This window comes from Rissa tridactyla, chromosome 1 (assembly GCF_028500815.1).
Source record: "Rissa tridactyla isolate bRisTri1 chromosome 1, bRisTri1.patW.cur.20221130, whole genome shotgun sequence".
NCBI classification, from domain to species: domain Eukaryota; kingdom Metazoa; phylum Chordata; class Aves; order Charadriiformes; family Laridae; genus Rissa; species Rissa tridactyla.
Genome location: NC_071466.1, coordinates 192,132,872 through 192,149,003, shown reverse-complemented (window position 1 = coordinate 192,149,003; position 16,132 = coordinate 192,132,872). Strand labels below are relative to the sequence as shown.

The following is a 16,132-nucleotide window of genomic DNA, read 5'->3' as shown; positions in this document are numbered from 1 at the left end:
TTCTATCCCACCAAAATCAAATAAGCATGGAGGAGAATAAAAAGGTACAGAGAGGTCTGCAAATCTTTCAAATGCTTGATAATTTCATTTTGAACATCAAGATGGTAAGTCTTCCTCCTGTAGGATGCAAAGAAGCTCTCTATATATTTCAGAAACCCAGATGCAACTTGATACAGGCAACTGTGCTTTAGAGATATAAAGCAGCCAGAGAAGGGCACTGTGCTATGCAGGGTTTGCACTTCTGCTTGTCAGAGCAAAGATGCAGTATCAGGTTGAGTCAAGGACACAATTTAGCTTTATTAGAGGAGGTATTCATGTGACTGAAATTATTTCGGAGTAGGAGAATCAGCATCCTTTCTCCAGTTCACTTCAAGTTTCATATTTTACCTTGGAAATATTAACAGAAGTCAAATTTTCAAGGGAGTCCAAAACTTGGATGCACATCTTTGAACCATCTTGGGGCTGACTTTCAGAAGTACTGAAAGCTTGCTGTTTCAAACAGGTCTGAAGGGCTGACAGACAAACAGGTCTCCAAGGACCACTTGTGGCAACAGATAAATGATCAGGCAGCCTCATGGGGACAGAATCTGTGCTGCAGCTGCAGCTGTGCTTGGTTATAACTAACAGCCAGGATTTATGATTACCTGGGACCAGTGAAAGGTGGGTTCTCAGGTCTTGACCCATAAAGGGCCTTAAGAATATACAATAAGAAATTTGCCTTGTAAAAGTATCTAAGCCAGCTGTCCCAGCAACTGAGCCATCACTCTGTGCAATTCAACCTACCTGCTCGTAGCTGCCAACATACACAGAGGCTCCCTACTCAGAGAGGAAAGATGAGCAAGGTGCTACAGCTAGGTATTGATAGGGGACGCTCCAAATATATGTTGGATATGACAATTTCCAGACATCTGCCCTCCAGAGTGAAATTTATAGACAGGAGTTATGTCTTTAAGCTTCCTATACAATACCTGGGATTTTTAGGAACTCACGACAGTTTCAGGGGAAGTTCTGAGGACAAATGTATACATTAAATACCAAACTTCTTCAGGAAAATAGGCACATAAATCCTTCTCTATTCAGGAATCAAAATCCTAAGTACCCTCTTGGTATTAAATCCTAAGATACATAGTTCAAGGATAGAGCAGGAACTGCCTAGGGCAGGTCTGGCTTTAATTCCTTTCTCTGAAGGGATTCAAACTAATTCTCATGAGAATGCCTATTCAAACCAGAAACTATCTTGGTCAATGCACTCTCAAACTTGCAATTAAGACTGAATTAAGCTAGAAAGAGTGAAAGAATAAGCATGACTGTAGCTCATGGGCTAAGTACTTTCAAAACTTAAGTCCTGGATACTGTTATCCACCCTAAAAGTTTCATAAAAAGTGCCCTCAGAACAGAAATAAGGACTTGCAAACAAGTTTCTTACCCAGTAGACTACAGAGTCATCCTTGCTCTTATGCTACAAAAAGATTAGCTGAGCAGAGATAGATAACTAAAACACACTAAAACACCTTCACTACCGTGCACTGGTAACACTGGTCCTACTGCCCAGAAGAGGTAAGGTGTAGAATTGAATTTCTTTTCCTACCACTCCCAGCACGCACAAAGCAAAAGAAGGAATCCAACATTTATCCCCTACATGCTAAATTGCGCTTGAAACCACTGGACAGCAGTATAAAAAGGTGGCAGGTTACTTTTTTCTCTGGTTTGGGAAGAAAGAAGCAACTAGAGCAGGTCTGATGGACTGATCCCACTAGAGGACATAGCACAAAAACTGGCTTAGTTTGTATTTCTCATGTGGATTTAATAATGAATCAGGCACTGAACTACTTGGTCCTGCCCAGACAGTTGTTACATTTGGTACTTACCGAAGCAAAAGTATACACTTAGAGAGTTGGACAGGAGCACAAGGATTGCTTTTGATGAACTTGTATTTAAATATCTAAATTTGCATTTAAAAAAAAATATATCACAATTGTCCCAAAGTTGCAACCTTTTCTGAAACTCCAAGAGTAACTCTGTGTTCCAGTACCCAGCTAAAAATTAATTACTTTATTAACTTGCCTTAATAAAACCATAATAATACTACCTGATCTCAGTTAATTTATATTAAAAACTAGGTGATTGCAAAGTACTCTGATGTTGTTTGCTACAAAAGGTATGACCTGGACCCTGCAAAACTCCAAGAACATAAATAACTGTTACAAAGACAAAAGTGAAGCTTCACAATGAATATGAAGGTAAGCATGTGACCATCTGACTGCCTCTGCATAAACTCTGTTTTCTTTAAGCAAGATAAAAAGTTGACAGTTCCCAGATAAATGTCTTGCATGTGGTTGGGAACAAAAGGGATCAACTCTGAAAATGTAATAAGGAAAATAAAACAAAACACAAAAGAAACCCTGAAATCCCAAACAATTAGTATTTAGTTTTTGATAAGTGTCATCCTAATGGAAGACCTCACACCACTTGTCTTCACACTTTATTTCTTAACCACCAAAACCCAGTTTCTAAACAAAAATTGTTCAAATTTTAGGATGAAAGTTGATTTCTAATGTCTAAATAGTTTATATTGTGACCACACCAAGCAATTCTCTTTCTTTGGCCACCAGTGTTGATAATCTTGGAAATCCAAAAAAAGGGTAAGATCTTCCCTAAGATACTACTCCTTGTATACACATGACAGTTTCTCACTTTTTGGCATAAAGAATTAAAAAAAAATGTACAAACAACACTGAAACATGTCTAAACTACTCACTTATGAGCAAGGAGCTTCATTCTGACTTTATCATATTTAAACCTACCCCTCCAGACCAAACAGGACACATTATGAAGCAATAAAACCTTGCTAATAGGTTTACAGACATCAGTATCAAGACGCTGATAAGAACTTGTACTATCTTAAATAATAATATTACACTTATCAGCAAGATTTCATGAATAATAGCAATTAATACTTTAGCATCACCTCTGTTAATGCGACCTTCAACCTATTGCATTATATTCAGATTGATACTTCACACATAATTGCACAGGAGCCTCCTGTAAAAGTTACTTCACTGAAGCATTCTGCAATGTTGTACCTAAAGGCAACTATTTCATCATCATTGGAAAGAGCAATCTTTTTCCATACACACCTTTTTGGTTTAGATTTTTTTTTAAAAGAAAGAATTGTAACTTATTTCAGACATAACGCCGTTGAGTTCTGTCTCACAAGTTTTTATGGAAGTAAAGCATGTTCTAAAACGTAGATGTGTCCTGGAGTGCTTTACTAAACACAATCAGTATCAGAAACCAATGATGTGTGTACATTCAGTTAAAACACTGACAGTATATTCTGACATCTTAGAAAACTTTGTTCCAATCTCACTCACTAATCACTACATTGTGGATGTTTCCAGTTGAGTGGACAGGTCTCTTGTTACTGATACGTAGCAAATGCTTCTGACTTTGTAAAGCTCATCAGAAATATTATTCCTCAGTGTTGTGAAATTCTTATACCTTGATGACTCTTTGCTCTATAACTTACCTTTTAATAATCTTTAGCATTGATCGAGATCTACTTTTGATGAGGCAGAAACTGAGGAAGTCCTTGAAGTGATGCATTTTAAAACAAGCTAACATGTTTCAGTGCTATAAGTAATGAATGTTTTTAAAATATTTATTTATTTATTTTTTAAAGAAAGACACCCTTGCTGCCAATTTTGATGCAATGCATTTTCTTATCTTGTGGCTTTCACTTTTGGGACCTTTTCAATTATTTCATATAATATTTGTGAAGAAACAAAAACATTCACAGTGTATGGGGTAAAATGCAACTAAGCAGAGACTTATTCACAGAAACATCATTCCTAAAGTATTAGAATCATATTAGACACTTTATAGATGTACACATACAATTTTGGCTGTTCTTACCCAGTGAACTGAATGTTTACATTAAAAGCCTGATTTTTCCATGAAACAATGTTACTATAAAGTTTTGTAAAGAAATATCTCTGCTTTAGTTAATATTCATCATAATAATCTCTTTAATGTTATGTACTTAATTATTACCTCTTCAGTTACAGTCAGATAGCTGGTACGATATAATGTATCACGCATGATAAACATGATTCAAACGTCATTTAATGGACTTAAAGACTTTGATCTTAAAAGGCCAGGTCAGACCCAAGGACAGTTAATTATGCACTTAATGAGCATGAACTGCATCTGATTTCTGCCATGGGAACTTTAACTAAGGTAGGAATCAAAAGTATATTTGCTTTATGTTATTGGGTTTTTTCTTGACACCTTCAGCAACACAGTTTCTAGGAGAGCACTACTCTGATAGAAGCTTTACAAATCAATAAAATGAAACAGAACAAGTGGCTCCTTGAGCAATGCAGTTAATATGCAGCATTATTTCCTACACATATGTACCTTATATTTGACAGGAGCACTGACTGAAGCTTCTTGGAGAATTTGTAAAGGCTTACACTCCCATCATTCACACTGCCTGGCTCTAACAGCATTTGAGAACAGGTATGGCTTCTTTCCCACTGCAGGACACCTCTAGGATCCTCACCTTTACCTGGATGTTTGTAAAACTTTAGGAACTGGTTATGTTTGGGATCCTTCCCTGCTGTCACACCTGGCTAAAATGAGCCAAAGTGGGGGAGGCAGGCAGAGTGATTCACGCAGACCCACTTCCCTTAAGAAACTTTAAAAAAAAAAGCCCAGGCCAACCTGCCGGAAAGGAAAGCTATCCCAAAAGGATTAAAAAGTGACTTAAAAGCCCTCAGTTGCTCAGGCAGAGACCTCATGCCAATGTTATGGTTTTACATCACATGTTTCCATTTCAGTCACCATGTTCACATCTTACACAAGATTTCCTCCCTCCCCTCCCTACTGTGTGAAAGACCCTCAAGTAACAAAAGGGGGAACCAGCACCCTGGCAAAAGCAGGGGTGTGTGGGGCAAAGCCAGAAAGATTATCTGCCATTTCCAGTTGGCAGTGTCATTTCTAGCAGTGTCATATAAAACATGTTCAGGCTTCTATATTGTCTTATAAAGTACATTGTGCCCAAGTGTTGGTATTGGCTCCTTCTTCTCTTTTCATTTGAAGATGTGAGAAAGAAAAGGCGCCAGGGCCTTTGCTTGCAAGAGAACACTTTCAAGGCTTACAAGGAACTGTTTCCAGTAAGATCTTACATTACACTCACACACTGAGCAAATGCTGAACATCCGAAAAGCCAAACGTAAGGAATCCTTGCTCTGAGAGCACTTCCCCTCTGAACCCCCCACTCCACCTCACCCCCCCGGCCCGTTCTCACAGTTTGCAGTGAAATAACAGATTAACTAGTTGAGCAATTTACCAAAGGTTGCTCAAATTATGTCATAAATTCATCTGTACAAGTCCAGCGAGGGTTTATGACACCTGACAGACAAAGCCCATTCTTGGTGCTAAAACCCCAGCAACAACAACAACAACAACAACAACAACAAAAAAAGAGAGATCTCATCATTCGGCAGCAAGCGAGACTCCCACCGCTCTCCCCACAGACCTTTCCAGAGCTAATTGGCGCCCAGCGCTCGGCCCCCTTCTCCGCCGAGACGGGGGGGGAAAGGAGGAGCCCCCGCTGAGACCCCCGGCACCGTCACTGCCCGCCCCTGCTGCCCCGCCGTGTCCCGGCCGCGCCGGGGGCTCCCACCTGAAGAAAAGTTTGGAGAAGATGTTCGCCTTCTCCAGGGGGGACCTCTGCATGGTGGCCGGAGCTGCGGTGCGGTGCCGCTAATCGCTGACGCCTGGCTGGCCCGCTCCGCTCCCGCGGCTCTCCCACCTTATCCGCTCGGCCGGCTCTGATGTCACCGCCGGCCTCCTGCCCCTGCCCCTCTCCCCGCCTCTGCTTTGCCCAGGTTCAAAAGCGGGAGGGCTGGGGCCCCGTCCCCGCACACTGTCTGCGCCGCCGCCGCCTCCTCCCCCGCCTCCCCGCCGCGCCCGGCACCGCGCACGGGGCGCGCCCTGCGGCTCCCCCCGCGGCCGCCCGCACCCTCCCCTCCCCGGCCGCCCTCTCCTCCCCGACGGCTTTCGGCCAGTCCGCTACCTCCTCCTGCTCGCCCCGCGCCGGGTCCGCAACCTTCCCCCACCAGCACTAAGCCCCTCGCCCCACCAGGGGCCGTGGGGAAGAAGCCACCCCTCCGGACGAGCCCTCGGCTCCCGCTCCGGGGCAGCGGGGACCGCGCAGCGAGGAGACCCCCCCTCGGGGCGCGGAGACACCCTCGCCCTCCCGAGCGCGCAGCTCGCCACAGCAGAGTCTGCCCCAGCCCATCGGCCGTCGGCTCGCAACGCCCCCCCACCCCACCCCCGAGACCCACGGGAGGCGAAGCCGGGTTTAGCGGGGTTTGGCTGGGGGGGCCCGAGCCAGAAGCCCCCGTAACACAGACACCCCCCCGGCTGCCCCTACACCTGTGCGCGGTCCCGCGGGAGAGCGGAGGGGGCAGAGGGCGGAGGGTGAGCCGAGGGGAGAATAAATGTGAACGGCAAGCGCAGTCGTACCCACTTTAAAATCCACTTGCTTCAGTTTGTCAAGTTTTCTGGCAGGCAGACAGCTACCTGCACCGGGAGGAATGGGAACTATTGGGAACTATGGGTATATCCTTAAGAAGTTTAGCCCAAACACCCAGTTTTAACACAAAAGCTGTTTCTGAAGCGTTGTACACATGCCGTACAAACAAAATCAACGCTTTCAGAGTGCACAGTAGAAAGCATGTTTAAAAGAAAACAAAGCTGACAAGAAGCAGGAATAAGAACTTGTGATTTAATTCTGTACAAGACTTCATTTTATTTAATACTTTAATGTGATATTTGCAGACTCCAGTTTCCTTTCACTTCTGTAACTTAAAAAAAATATGGATGGAAAAGGTCACGCTTTCCTATGCAGGCAGCTGTGCCCCTCTTACATCGGCTCCGTAAAGAGGCAAATGTATGTGCTTACAGACTGCGCTACAATTTAACCAGCTGTTACTCTTTGCAAACTTTGCAGACATTTTTTATTTCACCGCTTCTCACTACACCCCACTGTGTTTTCATAAAGAATTTCTCTTTGCCTTGGCAATTCTCCCTCGCAGAGTGCGGATAGCTAAGAAGTGCCCTCTTACCCTGTCACCGCACCGGGCTCCTTTGTGTCTCAGACCTCCCTTGGATCCTTCCCGATTCTGCTTTATTAATGACAAAACCAGTAAGAAACACGGGGCAGGCAGGACTCCAGGAAACTGTCCGCACTTTATCATGTCCTCAGACAATGCGTAGAGGCAGGGCTAAATTCGCGCGGGCTCCGGGACAGCAGCCCGGAGCCCTTCGGCATCCTGCCACCTAGTGGAGCCGCACACGGGGAGGCAGCCCGCAGCCCGCACCGCACACCACCGCAGCCCGCACTGCACACCACCGCACCGCGCACCACACACCACCGCACCGCAGCCCGCACCACACTCCGCAGCCCGCACCGCACCGCACCGCAAGGCAGCCCGCACTGCACGCCACGGAACCCCCACAACCGCCGCACCACACACTACTGCACGCCGCGCCGCACACCACCGCACTGCACACCACCGCAGCCCGCACGGCACCGCGGCCGCAGTGAGGGGGCAGGACTAGCCCCTCAGGGTGTTCAGGGAGGCATCCGGTGGTCACAGCCGGTCACAGCTCCCCCAGCCCCGCAGGGGTCAGTGATCAGGATGCTCAAGTAGGAACTCAGATGAGTATTCAGATCCCTGCTCTGCCGGACCCTGGGGAAAGGCTGCGATCCCACATGCTTCATCCACCTCTGACGAAGTTCTTTGGGTAGGCCCTGGCATACAGATCACCCAAGTTTCCAAAATTCTTTCACTTCATTAGAAAATGCGGTGACTGGAGTTAAATCCAGTTGGCGGCTGGTCACAAGTGTTGCTCCCCAGGGCTCAGTACTGGGGCCAGTTCTCTTTAATATCTTTATTAACAACCTGGATGAGGGGATCGAGTGCACCCTCAGAATGTCTGCAGACGACACAAGGCTGGGCAGGAGTGTTGATCTGCTTGAGGGCAGGAAGGCTCTACAGAGGGATCTGGACAGGCTGGATCAATGGGCTGAGGCCAACTGTATGAGGTTCAACAAGGCCAAGTGCTGGGCCCTGCACTTGGGTCACAACAACCCCATGCAGCACCACAGACTTGGGGAAGAGCGGCTGGAGAGCTGCCCCATGAAAAAGGACCTGGGGGTGTTGGTCGAGAGTCAGCTGAATATAAGCCAGCAGTGTGCCCAGGTGGCCAAGGCAGCCAACAGCATCCTGGCTTGTATCAGAAAGAGTGTGGCCAGCAGCACCAGGGAAGTGATTGTGCCCCTGTACTCAGCACTGGTGAGGCCACACCTTGAGTACTGGGTCCAGTTTTGCGCCCCTCACTACAAGACAGACACTGAAGTGCTGGAGTGGGTCCAGAGAAGGGCAGTGAAGCTGGTGAGGGGTCTGGAGCACAAGTCTTGTGAGGAGCAGCTGAGGGAGCTGGGGTTGTTCAGCCTGGAGAAAAGGAGGCTGAGGGGAGACCTTATCGCTCTCTACAACTACCTGACAGGAGGCTGTAGCGAGGTGGGGATCAGTCTCTTCTGCCAAGTAAGAAGCGACAGCACAAGAGGAAACAGCCTCAAGTTGCGCCAGGGGAGGTTTAGACTGGATATTAGGAAAAATTTCTTCATCAAAAGGGTTGTCAAGCATCGGAAAAGGCTGTCCAAGGAAGTGGTTGAATCATCATCCCTGGAGGTATTTAAAAGACAGGTAGATGTGGTGCTTAGTGATATGGTTTAGTGGTGGACTTGGCAGTGCTAGGTTAACAGTCTTTTCCAACCTAAATGATTCCATAATTCTATGAAAATGGTGAAATGCTAATTTAAAGACAGACTGGAAACAGTGTTTTCTGAGCAATACACACACATACACCCTTCTTCATGCTCTTTCCCTTTCTAGCCTTCAGATCTCTGGTGCAGGTGAATAAGGCAGAAACTGAGCATGGGATTAGATTTTTTTGTAATTTACATTAGAAAGTGAGGTATGTTAGCCATTTAAAACCCCTGTGGATCAGGTCCAAACTGCTTAAAATGTCAATGGTGAATGGAGTGCTTTTTATAACAGTATCTCCCTGTTGCTATTACCACCAGAGCTGAATTATGAGCATTTGTTGCAGATTTGGGACTAACAAAGACATCCCATCAGTCATTGCTGATTATGTAATTTTTTACATGAAAAATTCCACCACCTTTTATTTGTCAAGCTCTGTAGATCCCTGATTTTGGATGTTTCTTCTCTAAACTTAGAATATTTCTTTGCCTACTTCCTTAACTACCGGCTATGGCACCACCATGGTTCAGCACCACCAGAACCCAGGGAGTGATTATGTCCCTGCTCTGTGATCCGATAGTTTTGCAAATCATAGCATGGTTTGGGTTAGAAAAGACCTTAAAGATCATCTAGTTCCAACCCCCCTGCCATGGGCAGGGACACCTCCCACTAGACCAGGTTGCTCAAAGCCCCATCCAGCCTGGTCTTGGAACACTTCCAGGGATGGGGCATCCACAACCTCACTGGGCAACCTGTTCCAGTGCCTCATCACCCTCACAGTAAAGAATTTCCTCCTAATATCTAATCTACATCTCCCCTCTTTCAGTTTGAAGCCATTACCCCTCGTCCTATCGCTCCACTCCCTGATAAAGAGTCCCTCCCCATCTTTCCCATAGGCCCCCTTTAGGTACTGGAAGGCCGTTATAACGTCTCCCCAGAGTCTTCTCTTCTCCAGGCTGAACAACCCCAGCTCTCTCAGCCTGCCCTCACAGCAGAGGTGCTCCAACCCTCCGAGCATCTTCGTGGCCCTCTGCTGGACCCATTCCAACAGGTCTGTGCCCTCCTTGTGCTGAGGACTCCGGAGCTGCACGCAGTACTCCAGGTGGGGTCTCACAGAGCAGAGTAGAGGGGTAGAATCACTTTCCTCGACCTGCTGGCCATACTTCTTTTGATGCAGCCCAGAATGCAGTTGGTTTTCTGGGCTGCATATATAAATAACTCAGCCATTTTCCAACATGCACCCCCTCTGCAGTCACAAACTTTAACTAGTTGCATTTTACAGTATTATTTCTTGCCATTTTTCTCTTGTGTTTCCACAAAGTTTCCACTGATATATTTCCTTGCCCTTTTTTTTTTTTTATCACTGAACATTTTGTAGTTTCAGAGCAACCGATATTCCTAACCTTCTCAGGGATCCTGAACATACTCAGCTGACATGAATGTGAAACTTGTCATTAGCATTACTGTGGGGAGGAATAAACCGTAATATTTCTATTCTCTCTAGGGACCTCCAATTTTAGTATTATCTCTGAATTTCATTTACATGATCTTCTTTTACTTCTACAGAAATGCAACCTGATATGACAACAGTTACTTTATCGTTTAACTGTATCCACATCTGCCATCTATCTGACTTTACTTTGTACCTCTGAAGAAAATGTAGTGAGACTGAGTTACAGAGCCAGGTGGCACATGAACAGGAGGACAAGCAAAAGCTGTTTTTTCATGCCATCACTACAGTAACTCTGGCTACCACACTTGTGCCGGGGTACCTCAACCAGGCAAGAACTGACATGCCATGGTCAGTCTGAAGTCACACACCTGGCAAGCAGACTGGCTGGCTAGATGCTTTCATGTTCACGGTAACTTAAAGTGATCTGTACCCTAGGGGCTGTAACCCTGGTCTCTCTCCTGCCCTTGGGTACACCTTCCCGTTCCCCTCCAGGACCACCAGACTGCATGTAAAGCTGCTTAAGGCTTCTGGTCTAGCTGAACCCCATCGGAGTGGTGCACTTTCAGTGGGATCTGAACTTCGGAGGAGAAGAACTCGTTTAGCATTGGTGCCAAGTTAAGTAAGGGTACGAACACTGTGGCAAGGGGCAAGGCAGGAGAAAGGCAGAGCAGGGGGAAGATTAGCTTTAGCTGCCACGGAGCCACCAATGGAATTTTGCATCTCCTTTCTTAGCTATAGCAATGCAGTAGGGCTACAGAGCTTTTCTGGTTTTTATCCAGCTGCTGATTATCAAGAAAGGTAGAAGAAATTAATTATATTTGAATCTTTGATTGGCTAATGTCAATGGACAAAGGGGTAGAAATTATTAGTAGAAAGAGAAGCATGATCATATTAAATATCTCCTTAGAAAATGAAGCTAAGAGGCTGCCAAAAGTAACACTAATTAATCAATTTTTTTCTTGTTGCTTAAAATGAAAAAGTGTTTTGTTCTGTCTCGTAATTCTGATCTTCTGAAAACTTCATTCTTTAGAATAGTTCCGACAAAAAAAAACGGTCCTTTGTTGCAGGGATAGGGAGAGAGAAAACAGGTATCAAGGTGAAGTTTATTTTCTTTGTTTGGTGGTTGAAGCAACCAGACCTATCAATCAAATTTCTAATCAAATCCTCAAATTCTTCCTAATCTTTTAATTAACTGGAAACTATTTTGGTTGCAATGTTTCATTCAACCCAAAAGCAGTCCAGTCTATTCTCCATATTATTTTTTTAATATAAGCAGAGAACTTGATCCACAAATCTGACAATGGTGTTTCCCCTCAAGCCTCCCTGCACCCAGCTGGACTCTAGCACACTGGGTTCACTTCCTCATTCCAAGTGATTTAAAAAATGGTGGAAGGCCTTGCTTCAAAACCTCTTAGATGCATGCCCTTAAGATATGGGTCAGGTATAGCTCTTCAATATCTCTTGTGAAATGGCTCAACTTGATCTAACTTCCAACTATTCTTGGGAGCAGGGAAAGTAGTCTGGACTCCTTTCCATAGCATAGGGCTTTACTTTACCCTGCAGTTTTCCTTTACAAAAAAATGACTACTCTGTCTCAGAGCTGCTCACATACCAAGATATAGACAACCTAAAAAAAAGGGTTCAAAATAATAAAGCAGTAACAATGAAATAACTTTGTCAACTACAATTACATGTAAAATTTAATATTCAACAAAAGCATTCTACCTGATGGCTTACAAATACCTATTTTTAATTGTTGAAGTCCCCACAGTACTCTCTAGTTTGTGGATAAATTAGCACCGTCTTGCTTTTTATATTGCTTGTCAGTTTTTGCTTATGCTACTATGAATTCCAAAGAGCTTCCCTATTCCCAGGCAATATAATAAAAACTGAATCATAACCAAGATAAAAGATACAGAAAAATTTGTTTAAAAAAAGTAAACTATTCACAGATATTTACCACGCAAACAGATTTTGAGTCCACATTTGTAATACTTTTAGAATACAGATGGACAGAATATTTTATTTCTAGATGCAGAAGACACCAGCCTGACAGTTGCTGGATCCATTTACACAAGCAAAAACTGTATCCCAATGCATTGTCTTAATACTGCTAAAATTGCTTCAACCAATGCTTTCAGTATTTGTAGATTAACATTCTTAATCTGTGCACACCAGATACTTTTGGCAAGCAGAGTCATGTATGTTTTCCCACGCTGCATCATCAGTATCGTATCTAGCCATTTCAACACATGGTCTCGATAAATCCTGAAAACAGCTTAATATTCCAGGAAACTAAGCAGATCTTCTATCAGACATTTATTTCTGTGATACCGGGTATGGAGCTGGCAGGTGAAGTATTGTGAAAGTACCAGACCTTTCATTCTGGAGAGGCAAAATGGGGTGAAGACCACATTTTGATAAGCTCTTAAATGGAAATCATGAAAGGGAAACCAGCAATGAATACATCACAGGCCTGATGTAAGAACCGAAGAAGAGCTGTGTGTTGGTGTTTAGTGCAACTCATACTGAATTTGCAGGGGTTGATCCTACAGACACTCCAGACCAAATTCTTCAAAGTACTTCAAATTGCATATAATTTTCAACAAAAATTATAACATCACACTAGAAGGAGACATCAGATAAAAGTCAGACGTGTTCATATGCTGCCATTTTGTCTATGAACTGCAAGAATACCTTTTTAAACTGGAAGGTATTTTTAAGCCTTTTGAAATTGTTGATGCACAATAAGGGAAGGAAAAATGTATCATTTAATTCAGAAGCACAGGATTCTGTGACAACGCATTTCTATTTGTACCAATGGAGGAACCCCAGAGCATCAAAACCAGTTAAAAACTTTCAGATCTGCTGAAGTGTCATCTTGATCTACCTTGCTACATAAGCTATCAAAATACTCACTGAGGCCTTGCTGACTAAGCTTACGTCGAATTGAGTCCTGAAGGACACAGAATCTGAGAGGAGGAAGTTCAGACTGTGGCCTTGATAACATAAGAAAGTCATACTACTCAATTTAAGCACGAATTCTAAAAGATTTGTTAAAATGGTGAAAGCCCTGATGGTAGTAACTCTAATAATATCAAGATTTGTGGAGGGTCTTGTCAGTTTGGACACAGTTTAATGAAAAATTAGAATTGTCCTGGCAGATAGGACACCTGCATTTAAAAAAAAAAAAAAAAGAAAGAAGAAAAGAGAAAAAAGAAAAAGAAAAAAAGGAGACACTGTTGACAAACACTGAAGCTAATGAAAAAAACAACTTTGAATCAAGATGATGCAGCAATATAACAGAACAATTACTGGATGTAGGGGCACACTCATGCACTTTACACTTGATAAAATATATTTGGTTCTTTGGAAGCTGCAGTAGAAAATGAGCTGTAGGTTTTCTGAGGACTTAGGTTTCTTTGCTTTTAGTCTAGAATAAACGTGAGAGGGGTTAAGAGCCTGAGAATCCAAGTCTGACAAGGTTGCAAGGTTTATGTTTCCAAAGATAGCTTTAACTTCTTCCTCTTCATACTGTCATGTAACAATCCTAGAACAATGATATTATTGAGGTTGAAAGGGCAAAAATCCAACACTGATACCTTCTATGACTCACTAAAAGGCACATGCCAGCAATCTTAAACAGTTGAGCAACAAAGATTATTGAATCACCTACAGCATAACAAAATGTGCTTAATTATTTACAACTGTTTAAAAGAGAAAGAGTTTAAGTTCCTGACAGAGCACTCAGATTGGCATCTTCTTTACTGGAATCTTACCACAAAGATCATGCAGTATAAACTCTGCCATGTGAATCCATGCAGTGCAATGAATCCTTAACCCACTGCTTCTTCAAAGTGTGCTTAGTTTGGTACATGCTATTCTTGCCTAAAATAATTCCATATGGGTCAAAATATTTTCTGATCTTAATGGAAAAAGTTTGAAGCAAACAATACCACCATTACTCAAGTTACAGAAGAACTGCAAGACTTGGTCTTTTTTTCTTGTCTTGAAATAGCCTAGAATTGCCCATGCAATTGCCTCTTCAGTAAGAAAGCTGCCTCAACCTTCAGAATAAAAAATAAAAAATAAAGGAGGGATAACCAACCCCCTAAAGATATCCAAGGACTTTGAGTTCACTATGGGGAGAAAGGGGGCAGACAGTGCTCTACATGAAGACAAAAGGCCGGGTGGCATACAATCCACACAGTTTTCTCAGCATTCTCAGCCCACATCCATCCCATTTCCAGAGGACATGCTGAGATTCAGGTTAGTAGGTTAAAGCCCCATGTTTAGTCAGACTTCAGAAAACCTATAAGGGTTTTAAGTACAAAAGGACAAGGATTGGGCTCGCTGACTGACATTTTCACAAAGGATTTTCTCCCAGCCAAAATGAGAAGTGATGTCTTCTTTTTTTTTTTTTAAATGGCAGCTGACAGCAGAATGTTAGAATATTATGAGTTACTGAGTTTAATTAAAAACCTTTCACACTGGACACAATGGAAAATTTATGAGGTGAAAAGTATTTCTCATCATGGGATCTTGCAGCTACTCGTGCTAAGCCAAACAGGTGCAGCTGTATTTTAAATAGTTAAGATTTTTGATGGCAAAAGCAAGATGTTTGAATTTGAGTAACCTTATGTAAAGCTGTGATTTACATAAGCGATAGTAAGAGAAACCCACCATTACATAGGTGGGTTTACCCACCTTACATATGGAAGGTAACTGCCTTTTTTTTTTTCTTTACAAAATACTTTGTGACTTTCCTGCAAGAAAAAAGCTTACATTACAGGAAAGTGAGAATCACGGTAGAGAATCATAGCACAGTGATATCAGTGACAAAACAGAATCAGCCTTCCAGAAGTTGTCCACAGAACTGGTTGAAATAAGCATTCCTCCACTTAAGAAGGAATCCCTGAGATTTAAGAATTCTGATGGCACTTTTTAATAAAAATTGCTGGACCACCAGAACATAAAACTTGATCATCAAGTTCGGCCTGCTGCTGTTGCAAATAAATCTGCAGAACAATTCAATCCTGCCCACCTCAAGATGCTGCAGGCCAAAAAATACTTGCCAGCATTCTAGAAAAATTAAGGCTTATTGTAAAATATTATCTATCTTTCAAATGTGGAATGATGGTGTTTTTTTCTGAAAGGAAAGGTACTCTTGACAGAAGGAGGAAAAAAAAAACTAAAACCCACAAACTTGTCAGGTGTCTCAGTTTCTTCCCACAGCAGAATGGGAGAATGGATAATGTCACTGTTTTCTTTGGTATGAGACTGGAGAGAGGAGATAAGAAAGGGGTTTGATAGAAAATAAGAAAAAAAAAAGATAAATTTAACTGCATTGAGCATTGAAATGACAGACTCAAACAGTTCTAAAGAGTTTATGGAAGAAAGCATTTTCAGATTAGACCCTAGAATCTACAAAGGCTCTTTTAAAAGTTAATTTTTATTTTCCTACCCAGGGGTTTCTATAATTAGCTAGCTACAATAAGGACTATTACATTGCTTAATGCCAGCTTTAAGTGAACAAATGTTACCCAAATATGCTCATTAATTACCTCCCAAAACAGCCAATATTTGCAATATTTTTAAAGTAGAGTTTGAAAAAGCCAGGCATACGCAAAAATAATTATAACTCACACATTGGTTTTATTACTTAAGAAATGGAAAATATTTGCAGATATAACAGTTTTATTTCTAACTGCATTTATTGCAGAAATTAAAAATAGGAATTTAATACTCTAGCCTTGGATAGACTTCTCGCTTGCTGGCATACAAAAACTTAATTTACACTTCCCTGTGCCAGTATGAAAGGAACAATATGATCTAT

General features: G+C 42.8%; 1 protein-coding gene across 1 annotated transcript in view; it reads right to left on the bottom strand.

The window, feature by feature from the left end:
* CFTR (CF transmembrane conductance regulator) overlaps window positions 1-5,919 on the bottom strand; it is a 94,145-nt gene extending 88,226 nt beyond the window's left edge. The window contains exon 1 of the mRNA XM_054188120.1: window positions 5,690-5,919. Within this exon, the coding sequence (XP_054044095.1) occupies window positions 5,690-5,742 (53 nt within the window). The 5' untranslated portion in view covers window positions 5,743-5,919. The remainder of the gene's footprint in view (window positions 1-5,689) is intronic.
* Between the last annotated feature and the right edge of the window lie 10,213 nt (window positions 5,920-16,132).